Below are 19,449 nucleotides of genomic sequence, written 5' to 3'. Positions count from 1 at the left end.
CAATCTGGCGTTCAGGAAATAAATCTCACAGATATTTTTAAGGGGAGGGACTCGAACATGAGACCTCCCCACCCTCATCCCAATACATAAGTGTAAAGGGGTGAACCACTAGACCACTATGGTCGGTTTGATTTTTTATTTTACTTAATTAACAACTGACAAACTTTTCTGCGCACACATGAAAATAGAAATTTTACTTAATTAAATCAGAATTGTCTACTAAGTTTTAAAATTTCCATGACTTAAACTTTAGTACAAAAGATTCATAAGATGGCCACTTTTGAAGCAGATGCCAAATAAAAAAAAAAAAAAAAAAAAAAAAAACAAATAATAATAATAATGACGATAATAATAATAAAAGATTAGCAGCCACAAGTTGTATGTATTAAAATCCTACAAAGCCACCAACTGTGAAATTACTGTCTAATCCGATTACAGATTTGATCAAAGTCCAAGAAGGCATGAACCAAGCTGAATATTATATATATATATAATTATAATGCAAAAACAAATCAAAACAGCAAATTTGCAGCAAAACATGAGCAAACAACACCAAATTCTAAATAGCCCTAGACAACAAATACATCCCTTAAAAGCATCACAATAGCTCGAAACAGTATCTAAGAAACCAAACAACAGCTAAACAGCTTAAAGACAGGGTAATTAATAACTCCATAACGTTCTAAATAACATAAGAAAAAGCTGGGAAAAAAACAAAAAGGAAAGCTAATGTGATACAAATACTATCTCAGCTACACAATCCATAAACTGATGTGATGGAGTATCAGTTATCTTTCTCAGAACAACAAATTTCAACCTACCCGCCAAAATATCAACAATTACAAAGGTATACTCTAATACACGTCTTCTGCAATAATCAGGAAATTATAAATTGATGTGAAAACAGGACAGGACAGGACAGGACAGGACTGGAATTGAATTGAACTGATTATGTATTCATGTTCCTTAATATATATCATCCATATTGACAATAAGTCTAACAGTTTAAATTTATCTTGCAAAGCACACAAAATATCTTTTTATAAGTTATAATTGGACAATATATAGCATTTTCTCATCAAATTATTAGTTAATACACTTGACTACAATCGAATATTCGATATATTGGGTCATAGATATGTGGTCCTATGTGACATATCTATGAACTATAATATACAGTTTTTATTTCATATAACAAATGATCATACATTATAACTGTTCCCAAAAAAAAAAAAAAAATAATACTCTTACAGTAATATTTATTATTATTATCATTATACATTTGCCTCGTCTTGTCACATATACTTGGTATTTGTAAAGTTATTTACGAATTACATACGTTAATCGAGCCATTATGCAACAATGGATGCAGGGATTGTTCAATTTTCATGACCTGAAGTAGTCAACAACACCAGACTTGTCAACGGGTCTTGAAAAGAACGTGTTTAGGTAATCAGCCATCGTGAAGTCTCGGTATGCAGGCGGGCTTCCGTCCTTAATAGGTCCATACATCTTTGGAGGATCAATAACACCTGTGAAGAAACATGCTATAGAAACTCGCGGTCCTTTATGACTAGCCAATACTCTATGATCAGCACTTTTGAATCTGTCGTTCGATACAATCTACATCCAAAAAACAGAGCTGTTATACTATACTATATAACAATATATTAAAAATTTTGACAGTTTCTGGTAGATATGTACAAATGGTACACAACTGCACAGATAAATGAATAAACCTGTAACATATCACCAATGTTGACAACGATGGACCCAGTGATGGGTGGAACATCGACCCATTGGTCACAATAACGGACCTGAAGGCCCCCGAGATGATCCTGCAAGAGAAGAGTGATGAACGAGGTATCGGTGTGGTTGCCAGTTCCAAGGGTTAGCTCTGGTTCAGGGCATGGTGGATAGTAATGGCACACCAAAGAGCGGCCACGAGAACATTCCATTTCTTGGAGGTAGTTTCGGTTCAGGTTAAGGGCTTCTGATAGCAAGTCCAATAGAGTACCACAAAGCGTTGTAGCATGCTTTATGTATTTGAGTATTGTTTCTCTGAAATAAATAAAAAAATATACAGTTAATGAGTTTCGTTTTCAACCATGGCAAAATAGCCTAGTGGTTCGGTCCTGATATCCACGCGAAAGGTCTGAGTTATTAAGTTTCATAATTAAACATTTTGGATTACTATTTATGTATTCAAGTATTGACTTAGGTGTTACTCCGTATTTGTTTATTAAATTTTTTTTGTCTAAATATCTGCAGACCATGTATGTAGGGATGATGTGGCTTATAGGTCGCTGAACATAAAAACTGTTTGTTTTTATGTTTGCAAAATAACATAATCCTATCTGCAAAAGATTCATATTTCTTAGTCAGCGAGTTTGCAAACAGATTAAGACTGCGGGCACGGAGACATAAGACGTAAATAAGATTGGCATACTAAAAAACAAACAGTGCTTTATAATGATCCATTCACTTAAAGAAAAAATAAATAAAAATAATTGCAAGATATGGAAATTAATAGATAATAGGTGTAATGATCAGGTCATGGTAAAATGTTTAAGAAAAAGAATATATACCTGCAAACTGCAGGAATTTGTTCAGGAGGAACTTCAGAATAAGCCATCATAATCATCAACGTATCCCTCCAATTAGCAGTCCGTGATCGATACAGATCGATGTTACTATCGTATCTCACCATGTTCATTGGATCTCGTGAATAATACTTCATCTTAGTTTCATTATCTTGTTCATGAAACATTCGAATACTATCAATCGTTTCATCCAACAAACTTGAAGAAATTTCATGATTGACCACTTGAAAGAATCCCCATGTTTTCGATGCCTCTCGAATTTGTTCCACAATCTCCATTCGTCGATCATGATCTTGTTCAACGCCACTTAAATCTATAACAGGAATTTTTAGGTCCACTGTAGTGTAATTTAATTCTTTAACAAGTTCATCGTGTGGTCTGATGAATATTCGTGGGACTTTTGTTACACCTTGATCAACTAATCCTTTTACACCTAATTTTGTTTCGTCGAACGCCTTAAGGTCATCAACTCGATTGTATATTTCGGTGTCTTGAACTTCATTGCTGATGATATCCATTTTTACTGTTATTTGAGAGTAGGTTGAAATGAAAATAAGATCCTGATTGATATGAGATAGATTATTGTATTGGGATGTAAACAAGTCAACTGTATCTATGATTTTTCTAAATGTACTATAGTAGATATATAGTAATAAAACTGGGAGCTATTTATAAGTTGTTCCTTCACTAGATAGGTGATTTTTTATTTTACTTAATTAAGAACTGAAAATGACAGTTTTAGGGTGTTCAATAATAATGATATTATTAAGAAATTTCTGCATACCTAATATAGTAGAAATTTACTTGAAGCATATCAGATAAGGATAGTATACGAAGTGAAGAATGAAGTTTTATAATTTGACTGAATTCATTAACTGAAAATCATTTTTTTCTATAACATAAAATTTTAAGATTTCCAAGACTCAAACATTAGTACAAAAAATTCATATAATGGCCACTTTTGAAGCACAGAACAAATAAAAAGAGAAGAAAAGAAAAAAAAAAAAGATTAAATTTTTTTAAGTTGCAGCAGCCACTAATCAACTAGTACAACAAACACAATCAGTGTGCTTTAGATTTGGAAGTCTTCTTCTTGTAAACATTCCTTGTTGGAGTTGAATTCATCCCAATGAAGAACATCAATCCCCCTAACAGTGCCAGATTCTACAAAATCCACAATCATTGAAATTAGGGAGAAAAAAAAAAAAAAAAAAAAAAAACAAATAAGTTCACTTTTTACGACTTATGGCCTTGCATCCTTGCTGACTTGAACTTATGATCTTCAATAAAGCATGACTCTAAGTTGTTAATTAAGCTCATACGACACTTTCAAATGAATATACATGCACACATACTAAAAAAGTTTTTTCACATAAAAGAAGCTCATTTGTAATGTCACGTACGTCATAATAAGTTAACTGTCCTAGATAATAAATATCGATTTGCGCAAAGAACAATAGATTGAAATGAAAATAAGGATGAGTTGAGCTAACCTGAGTAAATTTGATAAAAAGTTGAGAGAATTCTTTCTCGGTGTCGCAGTTGTAGAAATCATATAAGATTGGAGTGGCAATGAGCTGGTGCAGTATCTATAAAAACAAACAGTTTAACGAACGATCGACTTCTTAGTCATAAGATAGAAAAATTAAAAATTATGATTTGTAGCAATAAATTATTATGCTACACGAACCAGGAGATAAGCGCCAATTGCGCTGCCAAAGACGAAAAGAAGACTTCCAATACCCTTGAGGGCAATAGCTCCAGCAACCAAGAGTTTAATCTATACAGATTTTATTAAAAATTAAAAATTTATATTATATTACATTAAATATCAAAAATTAATATATGCTCAATAAGCACGGCTTGAAAATTAATGGGGAATAAGCAGAGCTTTATTACCTCAAAATCGGGCACTTCGAAGCCGGTATGTGTGGTGACATGCTTTGAGAACACGCTAAACTTAGGAACGATGGCTTTTGCTGTGGGGCCACCATCTACACCAAATTCACTGAACCTAAATACACCAGATACTCGGAAGATCAGTGTTGAAGAATTATCAAACAGAAAGGTAAACGATTAAAACCGACGTCTGTAAATTAAAATACATGAAATTTTTTACTTCAACTGGACAACTTTAAAGCGCAACATTACCTTTTAGAATACAAATTAGCCACTTTGAGACAGTTGGTTCATCAGTTGTTGGGATAAAGATAAACAAAAATAAGTGGTTCATCAGTTGTTGGGATAAAGATAAACAAAAATAAAAACAAGACAAACAAAACAAGGTTTTAAATGGTTGATACTCTTTTCCAAATTATAATTTAAACTCAAAAAGCTGACTTTTTCAGAAATGTTTAGTCTTTAAACTTTACAAAGTTTCGAATATCTTAGTAAAGGTAATGTACATGCTTTGTTGTCGATTATTATTTGACTGACAAATGTCAGTTATACCTTGTTTGTTGATCAACATATATTTTCAGAGAGGAAATATATGATTTGCGGTTAATATGGGGTTTAAGAATCTTAGTATTTAATTCTCAGGTCCGGGTAACGTGAATAACCCATATTGATATGATGATATCGATGGGGTGGATAAATGTTAAGTCCACCATGAGAACGTCCGTTCGTTGATCGATGGCCCCAAGAAGGTTGTAGGTTACCGTTGATAATGACTGACTTGTTAACCTTGTCGATGAATAATGATGATGCTTACATAAGTCAGCCATTCGTGAACGAATCTTGCAGAGTATGGTCTACGTAATATTGTGTGTGGCCAAGGTCTAGGGTTTGTATTTATAGGCAAACCTAATTCTAGAATCAAACATGATATGTTAATCGACATTAGGAAACACACGCGTGTCCCGCGTACCGCAAGATACATACACGCTTATAAATTTGGTCAAGGTTGTACGCATTGACTTTCCTGATTTACCGCATATTTAGCGCAATCATTTGCGCAAAATTTGTATGCGCGGATATGCTCATGATTATTTGTGTTGAGTATTTTGGAATAATGACACACATACATAAACCCTACCACCAATTGAAAGACTGAAATCATTAAGCATGACCACATACTATACTATTAGTTTTAGAAAAATTAGATTTAGAAAAACAAACGAAAAAAAAACATATATTTATCTATATCTATACTATACTAGATAGTGTTATAATTCAGTAGGCTTATAACTACCTTTAGTGGTTTGATTCTTGATGTTATAATTCAGTAGGCTTATAACTACCTTTAGTGATTTGATTCTTGATTAAGAATACTAATAATGAAGTGTAAGAACAAAGATGATAATGGAGAGAAAGAAAGAAACACTTTGTAAGTGTGAGAAATGGTGCAAGTTTAATGCTTGTATTCATGGCTATTTATAGCAAAAATATCACAAGTTTAGGTAATACAATAATATTACTTTTGTGTATCAATAATTGACTATCCATTTATATATATATATATTTATATATTATAACACTCCCCCTTGGATAGCAATTTTGTTTGTTGAAGATCAACTGTAAGTTACTGCCTCGTTAAAAACCTTGCTAAAGAAAACCCAGTGGGAAAAACTTTAGCTAAGGGAAAAAGAGTGCAGCATGGAGTTGACTCCCCCTCAAGTAGACATCGCTTCGGTTGTTACATCTTTTGAACATGTCTCATGCCAATGTTATGAACGTGTGTTCTGAAAATAGCAGGTGGAAGTGCTTTTGTGAAAAGATCAGCAGAGTTTTTGCTGGATTGAACATATCTCATTTCAATCTCGTTGTCCTTAATGAGATTTTGAGTGTATGAGAAGAATCTAGGAGGTATGTGTTTGGTTCGGTCACTTTTGATATACCCTTCTTTCATCTGTGCTATGCAAGCTGCATTATCTTCATAGATAATTGTTGGACTTTTATCGCGTTCTAGTCCACAAGAATCAGTAATGATTTGTGTCATTGATCTCAACCAAAAACATTCCCGAGTAGCTTCATGTAATGCAATCACTTCGGCATGATTTGATGATGTAGCAACAAGTGTTTGTTTTTGAGAACGCCATGATATTGCAGTACCTCCATTTAGGAATACATATCCAGTTTGAGATTTAGCTTTATGTGGATCAGATAAATAACCTGCATCAGCATAACCAACCAAATCTTGTTTTGATTCGTTAGAATAAAATAATCCTAAATCAGTAGTTCCTCGAAGGTATCGAAATATGTGTTTGATCCCATTCCAGTGTCTTTTGGTAGGAGCAGAGCTGAACCTTGCCAATAAATTAACTGCAAAAGAAATGTCAGGTCTTGTACAATTTGTAAGATACATAAGAGCTCCAATTGCACTAAGATATGGTACTTCTGGTCCAAGAATATCTTCATGATCTTCACATGGACGAAATGGATCAGTTTCAACATTGAGTGATCTAACAACCATAGGAGTACTTAATGGTTTTGCCTTGTCCATATTGAAACGTTTCAAAATCTTTTCGGTATATGTTGTTTGATGTACAAGTAAACCATTAGGCATATGCTCAATTTGTAAACCAAGGCAATACTTGGTTTTTCCGAGATCTTTCATTTCAAATTCTTTCTTTAGAAGTTGAATGGCTTCATAGATCTCTTTATTTGTACCTATGATGTTAAGATCATCAACATAAACAGCTATGATCACATATCCGGATGTTGTTTTCTTAATGAAAACACAAGGGCAAGTAAGGTTATTTGTATACCCTTTGCTTATCAAGTAATCACTTAATCGGTTATACCACATACGTCCCGATTGTTTTAACCCATATAAAGATCTTTGTAATTTAATCGAATACATTTCTTTGGGTTTTGCATTTGATGCTTCTGGTACCTTAAATCCTTCAGGTATCTTCATATATATATCACTATCAAGTGATCCATATAGGTAAGCAGTCACAACATCCATGAGATGCATTTCTAAATTTTTAGAAACTGCCAGGCTGATTAAGTACCTAAAAGTAATTGCATCCATAACAGGGGAATAAGTTTCTTCATAATCAATTCCCGGTCTTTGAGAAAAACCTTGAGCTACAAGTCTAGCTTTATACCTTGTAACTTCATTTTTCTCATTTCTTTTTCGGACAAAAATCCATCTGTATCCTACAGGTTTCACATCTTTAGGAGTGAGAATGATGGATCCGAAAACTTTTCTTTTATTGAGTGATTCTAATTCAGCTCGTATTGCTTCTTTCTATTGAGCCCAATCATGTCTATTTTGACATTCAACCATAGATGTTGGTTCTGGATCATCATCATTATTCATGATGTCATATGCAACATTAAATGAAAATTTCTCATCAAGATTTTTCATTTCATTTCGGTTCCATAATATTTTTGAATATGCATAATTGATTGCAATTTCTGTATTGACATCATCAATCTCCTCTGCAGTAGGAGTACTGATTTGTGGTTCTTCTTGAACACTTTCTTTTACTTCATTATCAGCTGATTTTCTTTTTCGAGGATTTTTATCCTTTGAACCAATTGGTCTTCCACGTTTCTGACGTGGCAAAGATTCATGAGTGACGTTATTGCCAGCTTTTGGAATTTCAATTCGAGCTGGAGTATTTACTGCTGGTATATATGATTTTGTCACCGTTTTTGTATCTGTAAATGCATCAGGCAATTGATTTGCAAGTTCTTGTATATGCATTATCTTTTGAACTTCTGTCTCGCATTCTTTTGTGCGAGGATCAAGATACTTTAATTGAGGTTCACACCATAAAACATCATTTTCTTTATTTTTCATTTCTCCCCCTAATCTAGGGAACAATGTCTCATTAAAATGACAATCAGCAAAACGTGCTGTAAAAACGTCACCTGTCATAGGTTCAATATACCTTAATATTGAAGATGTTTCATATCCAACATATATTCCCAACCTCCTTTGAGGACCCATTTTTGTACGTTGTGGTGTCGCAATTGGAACATACACTGCACAACCAAATGTTCTAAGATGGGAAATATTTGGCTCTTGACCAAAAGCAAGTTGTAGGGGGGAATATTTATGACTTGCACTTGGTCTGATGCGAATCAATGCAGCAGCATGTAAAATTGCATGACCCCATATAGATACAGGGAGTTTTGTTCTCATTATCAATGGTCTAGCGATTAACTGTAAACGTTTAATCAATGACTCGGCTAAACCATTTTGTGTAGGCACATGAGCAACAGAATGTTCAACAACAATTCCTATAGACATGCAATAGTCATTAAATGCTTGAGATGTAAATTCACCAGCATTATCAAGTCTTACCCTTTTAATGGTGTAATCAGGAAAATGAGCTCTCAATTTAATAATTTGGGCAAGAAATTTTGCAAATGTCACATTACGGCTTGATAACAGACAAACATGAGACCATCTGCTAGATGCGTCTATTAGAACCATGAAATATCTAAATGGTCCACATGGTGGATGAATTGGTCCACATATATCACCTTGAATTCTTTCAAGAAACATTGGTGATTCTTTCTCAACCTTAAGTGGTGAGGGTCTAGTTATCAATTTTCCAAGAGAGTAAGATGTACATGGAACCATTGTATCATGATGGATTTTTCTATCCTTTAGTGGTTGTCCATGAGTACATTCAATAATCCTTTTCATCATTGTTGATCCTGGATGGCCTAATCTGTTATGCCATAAACTGAATACACCAGGATCAATATATTTTTCGTTAACTACCATATGTATTTCTGGTACATTTATATGTGTATAATGTAATCCAGAACTAAGTCTTGGCAGTTTTTCAACCACATGACTCTTGTCAGTGATACTTAAATATTTCTCATTTTCTGTTGTCACTGACTGATAATCATACCCGTTAAGGTATATGTCGGAGAAACTCAATAAATTTCTGCTTGACTTGGGAGAAAATAAGGCATCATTTATTAAAAATTTTGTACCATTTGGTAGTATGAAATTTGCCTTTCCTATCCCTTTTATCAAGTTAGCAGGTCCTGATATTGTATGTATAGTTCCTTCCGTTGGTTTTAGATCAATAAAATATTTCTCGGATTTAAGTATAGTGTGTGTAGTTCCACTGTCTGCTATACAGAGATCTCCACCACTTGATTGATGTTGTATTCCAGCAAAATTCATATTGAACTTCATATATAAGAAATAAATAGTGAGTACATTAATATTACACAATATTTTAAACGCAAATAGATAGTACTGAAACATTTAGCAAACATAATGACAAAGACAGACGATATTAAATCGTTTATTTTTCGAAAGACACACAACTTAAACATTCAAGAAATCTTTATATAAATCAGATGGTTTCTCAGTGACTGTTGGATCGACGTTATCCACAAAGTTTACTTCCTTTTCTTTATCTTTCAGCGAATCCTGATACATCTTAACAAGATGTTTAGATGTTCGGCAAGTATTAGCCCAGTGGCCCATTCTACCACATCTGTAGCAAGATTCTTCAGAATTTTTAGAAGAATTTTCTTCAACATCTTGTTTAGTGGGCTTGTTTTGTGGTTGATATTTATATTTTCGTGGATTATTATTTCTTTGACCACCACGGCCACGACCACGACCACGTCCTCGCCCATTACCATTACCATAAGGATGGTTTCTACCATAGTTATGGCTTTTGGCATGATGATGGTGATGGTTATTATAACCACGACCTTGCCCGCGTCCTTGTCCCTGTTTATAATTATTTGCAGTATTTGCTTCAGGGATTGCAAGTGTACCAGTAGGACGGGATTGCTGATTTTTCATTAATAGCTCATCATTTTGCTCTGCAACTAAGAGATATGAATTAAGTTCAGGATATGTTTTGAACTTTAGCATTCTCAAATTTCTTTGCACTGTGATGTTTGCAGCATTCATTGTGGAGAAAGTTTTCTCCATCATGTCTGCATCACTTATTTTATGTCCACAGAATTTAAGTTGTGAACATGTATTATACAGAGCTGAGCTATATTCATTTACTTTCTTAAAGTCTTGGAACCTTAATGTTCTCCATTGTTCCATAGCAGCTGGAAGTAAAATTTCTCTTTGATTATTGAATCTGCTTTTGAGACCTTCCCATAAAACATGGGGATCTTCTACAGTCACATAATTATTTTGTAAGCATTCATCAATATGTTGATGAATAAAGCAACATGCCGTTGCTTGTTCTTTTTCAGAACAAGTGTTGTTTTCATTTATGGCTTCAAGAATGCCCATTGATTTAAGATGCATTTTTACTTTTATAACCCATGGCATGTAGTTGTTTCCAGTTGATTCTAAAGGAGTAAATTTAAGCTTTTCCAGATTCGACATTTTCTATTAAAACAAACAACATGATAAATTATAGTCACTTTATATTCATAAGTATATAAACATTAAACATAAATTTAATATAACATAAATGATAAGTAGGTGACAGTGTCGACCATATGTAAGCAATCATTAATAAATGTTATATAACATAAATATAAATATTAGTAAACATAAATGATAATTAGGCGACAGTGTCGGCCATATAAATGTTAGATAAATAGAAATATAAATGTTAGTAACATAAATGATAATTAGGCGACAGTGTCGGCCATATAAATGTTAGATAATTGAAATATAAATGTTAGTAACATAAATGATAATTAGACGACAGTGTCGACCATATATTATTCAGGTGGTATAACCGACCATATATCATTTAGGTGGCAGAGCCAACCATAATTAGTATTAAGATTATCGTGCTGATAACGTGTTATAATTCAGTAGGCTTATAACTACCTTTAGTGGTTTGATTCTTGATGTTATAATTCAGTAGGCTTATAACTACCTTTAGTGATTTGATTCTTGATTAAGAATACTAATAATGAAGTGTAAGAACAAAGATGATAATGGAGAGAAAGAAAGAAACACTTTGTAAATGTGAGAAATGGTGCAAGTTTAATGCTTGTATTCATGGCTATTTATAGCAAAAATATCACAAGTTTAGGTAATACAATAATATTACTTTTGTGTATCAATAATTGACTATCCATTTATATATATATATTTATATATTATAACAGATAGCATTTAAACCGCATTCTTAGCTACTTATGTAAATTGTAATCACAGAAGCACTGTAGTGCTACACATTTTACAATCAAAGTATACTAATTACATTTTTACCCATAAAAGTTACAAACTTTGCTCTGCTTATTGCAACAATATTCAAACCTGGCTAATACAGAACACACATAACATTATATTCCTGCTACAAGATTACAAAGGGTCAGAAATCTTGAAATTTAGAATATTTATAGAAAAACACTCAATTGAACTAACTCGTCATAGTTTAACAAAATTGAGATCTACAAATATATGTACACTAAATAATATATTACCATAAATTGGAATCAGATCAGAAGAAGAAAAAAAAAGATGATAAACTTCTTACTCTTGCCAAGCAGAGAGAACGAAAACTGAAACGAAAAGAAGGCGACCTAGAAATGACATAAGCGCCATTGATGCAGCAGCTCCAAGCTTTCTCTCTCTACAAATCAAGAATCAAGAAATTCAAATAAAAGAACAGAGAGAGAAACTAATACGACTGCGTTTATGGCAAAATGAAAACAAGGTTACAAGACCCGTTTAAATTCTTGGAAAATCTTCCCTGGTCCCATTTGATTTGATACTCTCTTTTGATCCTTTTACTTACATTTATTGGTCACTTTCAGGACTTTATGTAATTATGGTGACATATTTACCCCTTGTATTGTTTTAGACGCAGTTTATATTGTGTGTTGTTTAAGAAGCATTTTATTTTATATTTATATTTACATTTTATACTTTACATTTTATACTCTATATTTTATATGCGGAGTATTTTACTTATAATTTATATTTTATATAATTATACTAGGTTTTTGAGCCTGTGCGTTGCACGAGTGTGTAAAAATCCGTGCGAAAATTTAATTTGCAGTTCTACTCTTTTCGTTGCACGGTGTGTAAAATAACCTTGCAAATTAATTGATTTTATCAAACACTTATTGTTGTGACCTAAAAATAGAAATGTGTCACAAAATGTGATATGGTAGATTTTTGAGCCCGTGTCTTCAACACGTTTTGAATTTATTTCATAATGGTGAGTTGTTTCAAGTATATATATATATATATATATATATATATATATATATATATATATATATATATATATATATATATATATATATATATATATACATACTAGGTTTTAGAGCCCGTACGTTGCACGGGTGAGTAAATAACTGTGCAAAATCAATTAACTTAATCAAACAATTATTTTTTAGAGCTAATATTTTCAATAAAATTATAAGAAATGATGAAATTACTAAATTGATAATACTTTATGAAATCGTACATTATACGGTAGTTAATAAAATAGTTAAAAATCACTTACAATTTTCAGTTTTTCAAACACTTTCATATTGTGAGCCATCACCTACCTTTAACATTACATAACATACATTCTTTTAAGTTTAAGAGTCTGTGATGTCTACAAATTTTAGAAGTGATTTTTGATTTCTTTTCAAACAATTATTATGTTGAGTTTAAGAGTCAGTGGTGCAAAATCAATTGAGTTAATCAAACAATTATGGAGTATTATTTAGAGCCAATATTTTCAATAAAATTATAATAAATGATAAAATTACTAAATTGCTAACACTTTATAAAATAGTTAGTGTATGGAACCCGTACATTACACGATAGTTAAAAAATAATTAAAAATCACTTGCAATTTTCAGTTTTTCAAACACTTTTATATTGTAAGCCATCACCTACCGTTATACCATTATACTTCCGAGTCCGTGGTGTCGACAAAATTTAGAAGTAGTTTTTGATTATTTGTCATATAATTATTATTTTGAATTTAAAAGTCCATGGCGTTGACAAAACTATATACAACGGTTCATGCTACCATAACACCATAACACCTGAGTAACTACTGCAACACCGAAAACATCAACATTAATAATAACATGTATCGTGGGATAAAATTAGCTTTATTTCTAAAACTAAATTCGGTGACTTATTTATTTTCAGCTTTATTTATTTTTATTCGGTGATTATAACTTCTGTTTATAATATATGCTACAATCGTTTTATGGAGAAAAAAACATCTAATTATTTTTCATACCTATAATCGCAGATGAACTGCAATCAGATGAATAGATATAATGCTATACTACGAATTATTTATAGGAAATTATTATATAATTTTATTATACTATATTTAATTAATAATAAATAATTGTATGGATAAGTTTTGGTTGATTTGGATACTCCCATAATTACTATAAATTATAAGTTAACCACAAGCTGCCACATAAGCAAATTTAACCAGAATTAATAACAAACTGACACATAGGATTATTAGCACGCGCTTTATAATAATGTGTGTTTGTGTATATATATATATATATATATATATATATATATATATATATTGACACGTAGGATTATTAGCACGCGCTTTATAATAATGTGTGTTTGTGTGTGTATATATATATATATATATATATATATATATATATATATATATATATATATATATATATATATATATATATATATATATATGCTTTTAACACTCAACTACAAATATCACTATACAATACATTCGTTATGTTGCAAGTACAATCGACTAATGTGTTGTATGTGAATGTGAATTCCCATTTACTCCGTATTTCAAAAAATTACTCTGTAATTATTAATCGATATGGCAAGTATAATTTTATTAATTATTATTAAGTCTTAAATTAAACATGACAAATATATTGATGTAAATATGGTAAGTTTATTCTAGAAAAAAAAATTAATATATAAAAAATATGGTAAGTTTATTCTAAAAAAATATATGGTGATTACATGTGGCATAATTAAAGGAGGTATTTACATGTGGCATAATTGAATTTGGTAATGACACGTAAGATTATTGGCATGTGCTTTGTATAATGTAACAGATATAATTAATTATTTGAGATTTTACATTGCATTTCGGATATCATTTGAATTTGATTATAATGTGCAAAACATAAATAAAAAGGATATTTACCATGTTTTATTTTTAAATCGACCCTTCTAATATATCGCTTTTGAGAACAATTAGCACATAAAAAATCACAAAATCATGTACATGTTACTAATATAATTTAACAAAATCGAAAAAAAGAAAATTAAGCACATAACATTTTTGTGAAAGACCTCTCAAAAGAGAGTAAAAATCATGCAACCAACAGCTACATAAACTTCATTATATATGAATAATATTACAAGAAAAAAAATTCATTACAACATTCGTGAACATTATCATGTATCTCTCAACTCCTATACTTTTCATAACAAGTAAATACAAAACAAAATCCGCTAACGTCGTTATTGAATCACTGATACCACTTCGCTTGAGAGAGCGAGATGAACTCTATTATTCTTTCAAACCTTAACCCTCCACCTTGAAACTTTATAAAAATTGTATATTTATAAGTAAACTTTAACTTAACCATCAAGGCTATAAACCTATGAATCTTTTACAGTATTTATTTAGGATTGCACAGAGCCCATAATTCAAAGGACCTATAATCAAATAATATGTAATACTTATGAAAAATATTGTTAATTGATGTTGGTATTTGACATAATTTTATTGTATTTATTGATTTTATTCCTACATATATTTTGAACTTATGTATACAAAAGGCGTATTTTTATTAATTGAATACGGCCATAAAAGAAATTGGAATCGACGAACGGCCCTCAATTAATGTTAATATTTAAAAGATTTTATTTTATACAAGTACAGTTATGTTCTTGTTAATTCCTCGTTAACCAAAACAAATCTTTTAAAAAAAATTTACTAGTAGTATACTCTACCAACTAAATGTACCACTACTTAATGCGTAAATTATAAATCATAATCACAGCTCTTAAAGTTGTTATTAAAAAGAAATGATAAATAAATGATGATTCATACACAGTCAACTTTTTTACGGTATATACAAACATATTTTAAAGTATTGTATTGTATAATATCGTAAAACAAGTATTGTATTGTATAATATCGTAAAACGTTTTTGGTTGTCACTACCAATGAATTATAAATACACTTTAAGTTTTGATAGACCATTACATTTATGTATTAAATAATTTATATTTATATTTATCAAGGGGTACTACAAAAAGGTGGGCAAAACTACAAACCATTGTCCATGTACATGTTCACACCTAATCGAGAGCGCGATGGTCGGCCGAATGTTTGCCTCCACACATTGCTTCCCGAGTTGACACCGTGTTTTGGTAATCTCCATTGATCAATCCTATATCAAGTTATTACTTAATTAAGGATTGATTGCAATGATAAAGATAGAGGATGGGATGTTTGATGATTATTTTGGGCTCTGATGATCGTCTTTCACTTTTCAATCAAGTGATCAACCACCCCGACTCGGTCTTGAGTGTTAATTAGCATGATTCACCTTAACTCAATGTAAATATTCCTTGGGCAAAGTCACAAGTGAAAATTACAAAGGTCTAGGCAAATGGAAGAGAATCAACAACCTATAAATGAGAGGCCGAGCTCCCTATTTATAGTATTCGAAATATTCGCGGTCTGCGGACTGCTTAACTATCCGTGGAAACTTAGCGGATTGACCCGCAGTCTTTTATTAGCACGGAAACTGATCCGCTATCTTTATTTTCAGCGAATATTCCAAGTCTTTTGATTATAGTTCGCGTAACTTCTGCTTTTAGCCTTTAGCTAATAAAATATACATATACAATCCTATGTATATGATCAAGTCCCCCCAGTTTATTATGATACAACTTGCGAAGTAAATGCATCATGATAAACTCTTAAAAATTTGCAGTTATTCATAACCGCTATCCGCATTATAATATTTTCGCTATGCCTTTGTTATCGTTACAGCAAACAAAGTTACCGTTTTCATCCGTTAGCGAAATATTACCGTTTAAATTATTACAACGGACACTTAACGCAATTGATTAGCATTCGTACTTCCCCTATATATATATCTTTGTCCATAATCACAAATTTCCCACTCGCTACTCTGAAATATCTCGCAATTTAATCAAAGATTCACATCTCCTTAGAAACTTCTTTCTTTCTCGTAATTCATTTGATCATGAAGATCGACGAAGTGGATTCCAAGGCTAACCCAAAAACCTTGATCACGAAGCTATTAAAAAGCCCGGAGGCTAAATCGACGTCATCAAAAAAGAAGCAAACAATTCCAATCGTCGATTTGACCTCCAAATCACCGCTTACGAAGCCAAGCTCCACCAAACGACCATTCTAGACGCCGCCACAATCACAAAGCAAAAAGCTCAAACAACAAGACACCGCTCTTTAGGATAATCCAATTACATCGGATTATGAAGGGGACCAGCAAACTGGTACATCGCGATTATTATTTCATGTTTATAACATGCATTATACTTTTATTTCGCCAGCTAACTAATTGCTTTATTTTGCAGGCGATTCCACTGGTGACCCCATTTTTTTAAGCCCAAACACTCTTGACCAAATCACAGAGTTGTTCCGCACTCCACCCGACTCTTATAGGGTGCAGATTGATGGTTTATCAGGATATACTTATGCCTCTGCTGCTGCAACACTTGATCAGCACCAACAAATGAAGTTGGAAATCCCAGGCGAGCTTCGCCGCGAATTCTCAAAGCTTTCTGCGCTTGATGCGCATAATAGTTTTGTGCAGAATTTCTACATGTGTTTCAATTCTGCGTATGATATGATTTGCTGTCAAGAACAGTTCTTCAACGTTCTTGAGGCTGAAAAAGCAAAATACAACACCGAGAAGGCCAGGGCTACAGACAACGAGAAGCGCTGTGATTAGGGGTGTTCAAAACCGGATATCCGAAAATTCGGATATCCGAATTTCGGATATCCAAAAATTCGGATAGTGGATTTTGTCATCCGATATCCGAATCCGAAATTTCGGATATCCGATTTTCGAATATCCGAAATTTCGGATTCGGATACCGGATTATCCGAATATCCGAACTTTATTTTTAATATCTTTCAACTTCTTCTCCTTCACACAAATCTACCCAACAACTAAACTTTTTACAAAATTCTTTTCATCTCTACATCATTTCATTCGGTTGATGTTCGTATAATCAATTTTATCTACTCCAAAAATTAAATAAGACTCTACACATTGGTCAGCAAGCAATGGGTGCCAAGCCATACCCTCTTTTTGAACATTTATCTATACATATGCAAAATAAGAGTGATCTACAAATTATAGCTTTAACTCAATTAGAATTGCAACAAGTAAAGGAAACGTCAAACATATAGATGTTGATACAAATGGGACCTACCTTTTCTTCTTCATATCTCCCAGCACCTCAATTTTCCTTGAAATCTCCCCATACCCCCAATTTTTTCAAAGAATCTACCGTGATGAAAAAGTGAAGATGAAGAACGAAGTTAAACAATGTTCAGATGCAGATTTGTTTTTGACTTTTTATACCCAACAACCTATCTGGCCCATCTCGTATTTTTTTATTTTTTTTTAATTTTTATGGCCTAAGCAGCCTAACAGCCCAATACAACACTAACATAAAAAATTAACAAGTATATATATTTTCAGATATTCGGATATCCGAATATCCGAAAATTTTGAAAAGTGCTATCCGAAACCCGAATCCGAAAAACCGGATATCCGAGAAAATTCGGATATCCGATTTTTCGAATATTTTCGGATCGGATTTTCGGATTTTTCGGATAGCGGATTCGGATACGGATATTTTGAACACCCCTAGCTGTGATGACCTCTCCTATGAACTCACCGCAGCAAAAACTGCGGTGGATGACTTAAAACTGCAGGTTTCAACTGCAGCTGAAAGAAAAACAGCCTCCAAGCTACTATTAATGCATTAACGGAGGAGGTTACGATGGTCACTGCGAAGCGAGACAACGCTCTAGCTGCCACGACTTCTGCGAAGCTTGAATTCACCAAGCTTCGCCAACATTTGCCAGAGTTTGCCAGGAAAGTGCTTAATTCGCACCCTGTTTCTGCTTAGTTTTCAACATATGCTGCTGCGCTGAGATTGCGCGAAAGAGTGAAATTCTTGGATGAGATTACTCCGTACTGCACCATACCAAATCCACTACCATCAGCGATTGAAGACCGCGTTTGCTCGCTCGCAGATGCTCGAGATGCATTTGCTACTGCGAAAGAAAACATAGCGGATATTCCAATCCCAAAAATTTCAGCGATAAACGAGTAGGATGATGCTACTGCAGATGACATTATTGAACTCGATTTATCTAAGCTGTGATTATATTGTAATGTCTAGCACGCAGCTATCCCTACGCCATTATTAATAAAATTTTCGCATTTCCATATATATTCGCAAGTACTTCTATTTATATAGCGCTTTTATCAAAAATATTCATAACACAGACTTGTCCTTTACAATTTCCAACTTTTATTATTGTGCACATAATAAGTATGTACTTTTGCGAAACAATCTGTATGCGTGTATATTTATACTTTATGAATCTTCTAAGTCAACCAAAGCGATCCTTAGGCAATCAATTAGCATTGCGAAGCATCTAAGTATTGACAAAATCAAACACTTAGGATTTTAAGTTCCTTTCGCAATAGTTATTTTCTGCAAAAGTGGACAATTTCATCACTTTGTTATTTAAACATTGCGAAACACCTCATCATTATGAAACAAAATACAAAACATTTCATAAACTTTTGGCATTTCACAAATAAACGCTTTGCATATTCTTACAAGTGTCAACTTTTGAAATTCCTATGATCAAGACTTGCAAAAATTAGAAATAAGAACACATAGAAAGAATATCAACTATAGGCC

The 19,449-nt window shown here is 32.5% G+C and overlaps 2 protein-coding genes across 2 annotated transcripts; both read right to left on the bottom strand.

Moving 5' to 3' along the window:
- Positions 1–1,162: 1,162 nt before the first annotated feature.
- Positions 1,163–3,213, bottom strand: LOC139859177 (1-aminocyclopropane-1-carboxylate oxidase homolog 1-like). Its single transcript, XM_071847975.1, has 3 exons — positions 2,589–3,213; positions 1,740–2,061; positions 1,163–1,623 (listed from the first exon to the last, which is right to left on the bottom strand). Exons 1-3 carry the CDS (start codon positions 3,119–3,121, stop codon positions 1,387–1,389), a joined length of 1,092 nt encoding a protein of 363 aa, XP_071704076.1. The 5' UTR covers positions 3,122–3,213; the 3' UTR covers positions 1,163–1,386.
- Positions 3,214–3,653: 440 nt separating this feature from the next.
- Positions 3,654–12,120, bottom strand: LOC139859168 (uncharacterized). Its single transcript, XM_071847968.1, has 5 exons — positions 12,002–12,120; positions 4,503–4,617; positions 4,294–4,383; positions 4,097–4,192; positions 3,654–3,767 (listed from the first exon to the last, which is right to left on the bottom strand). Exons 1-5 carry the CDS (start codon positions 12,067–12,069, stop codon positions 3,666–3,668), a joined length of 471 nt encoding a protein of 156 aa, XP_071704069.1. The 5' UTR covers positions 12,070–12,120; the 3' UTR covers positions 3,654–3,665.
- Between the last annotated feature and the right edge of the window lie 7,329 nt (positions 12,121–19,449).

The sequence above is a fragment of the Rutidosis leptorrhynchoides genome, chromosome 1 (assembly GCF_046630445.1).
Source record: "Rutidosis leptorrhynchoides isolate AG116_Rl617_1_P2 chromosome 1, CSIRO_AGI_Rlap_v1, whole genome shotgun sequence".
NCBI classification, from domain to species: Eukaryota; Viridiplantae; Streptophyta; class Magnoliopsida; order Asterales; family Asteraceae; genus Rutidosis; species Rutidosis leptorrhynchoides.
This window is presented reverse-complemented; position numbering and strand designations above follow the sequence as displayed.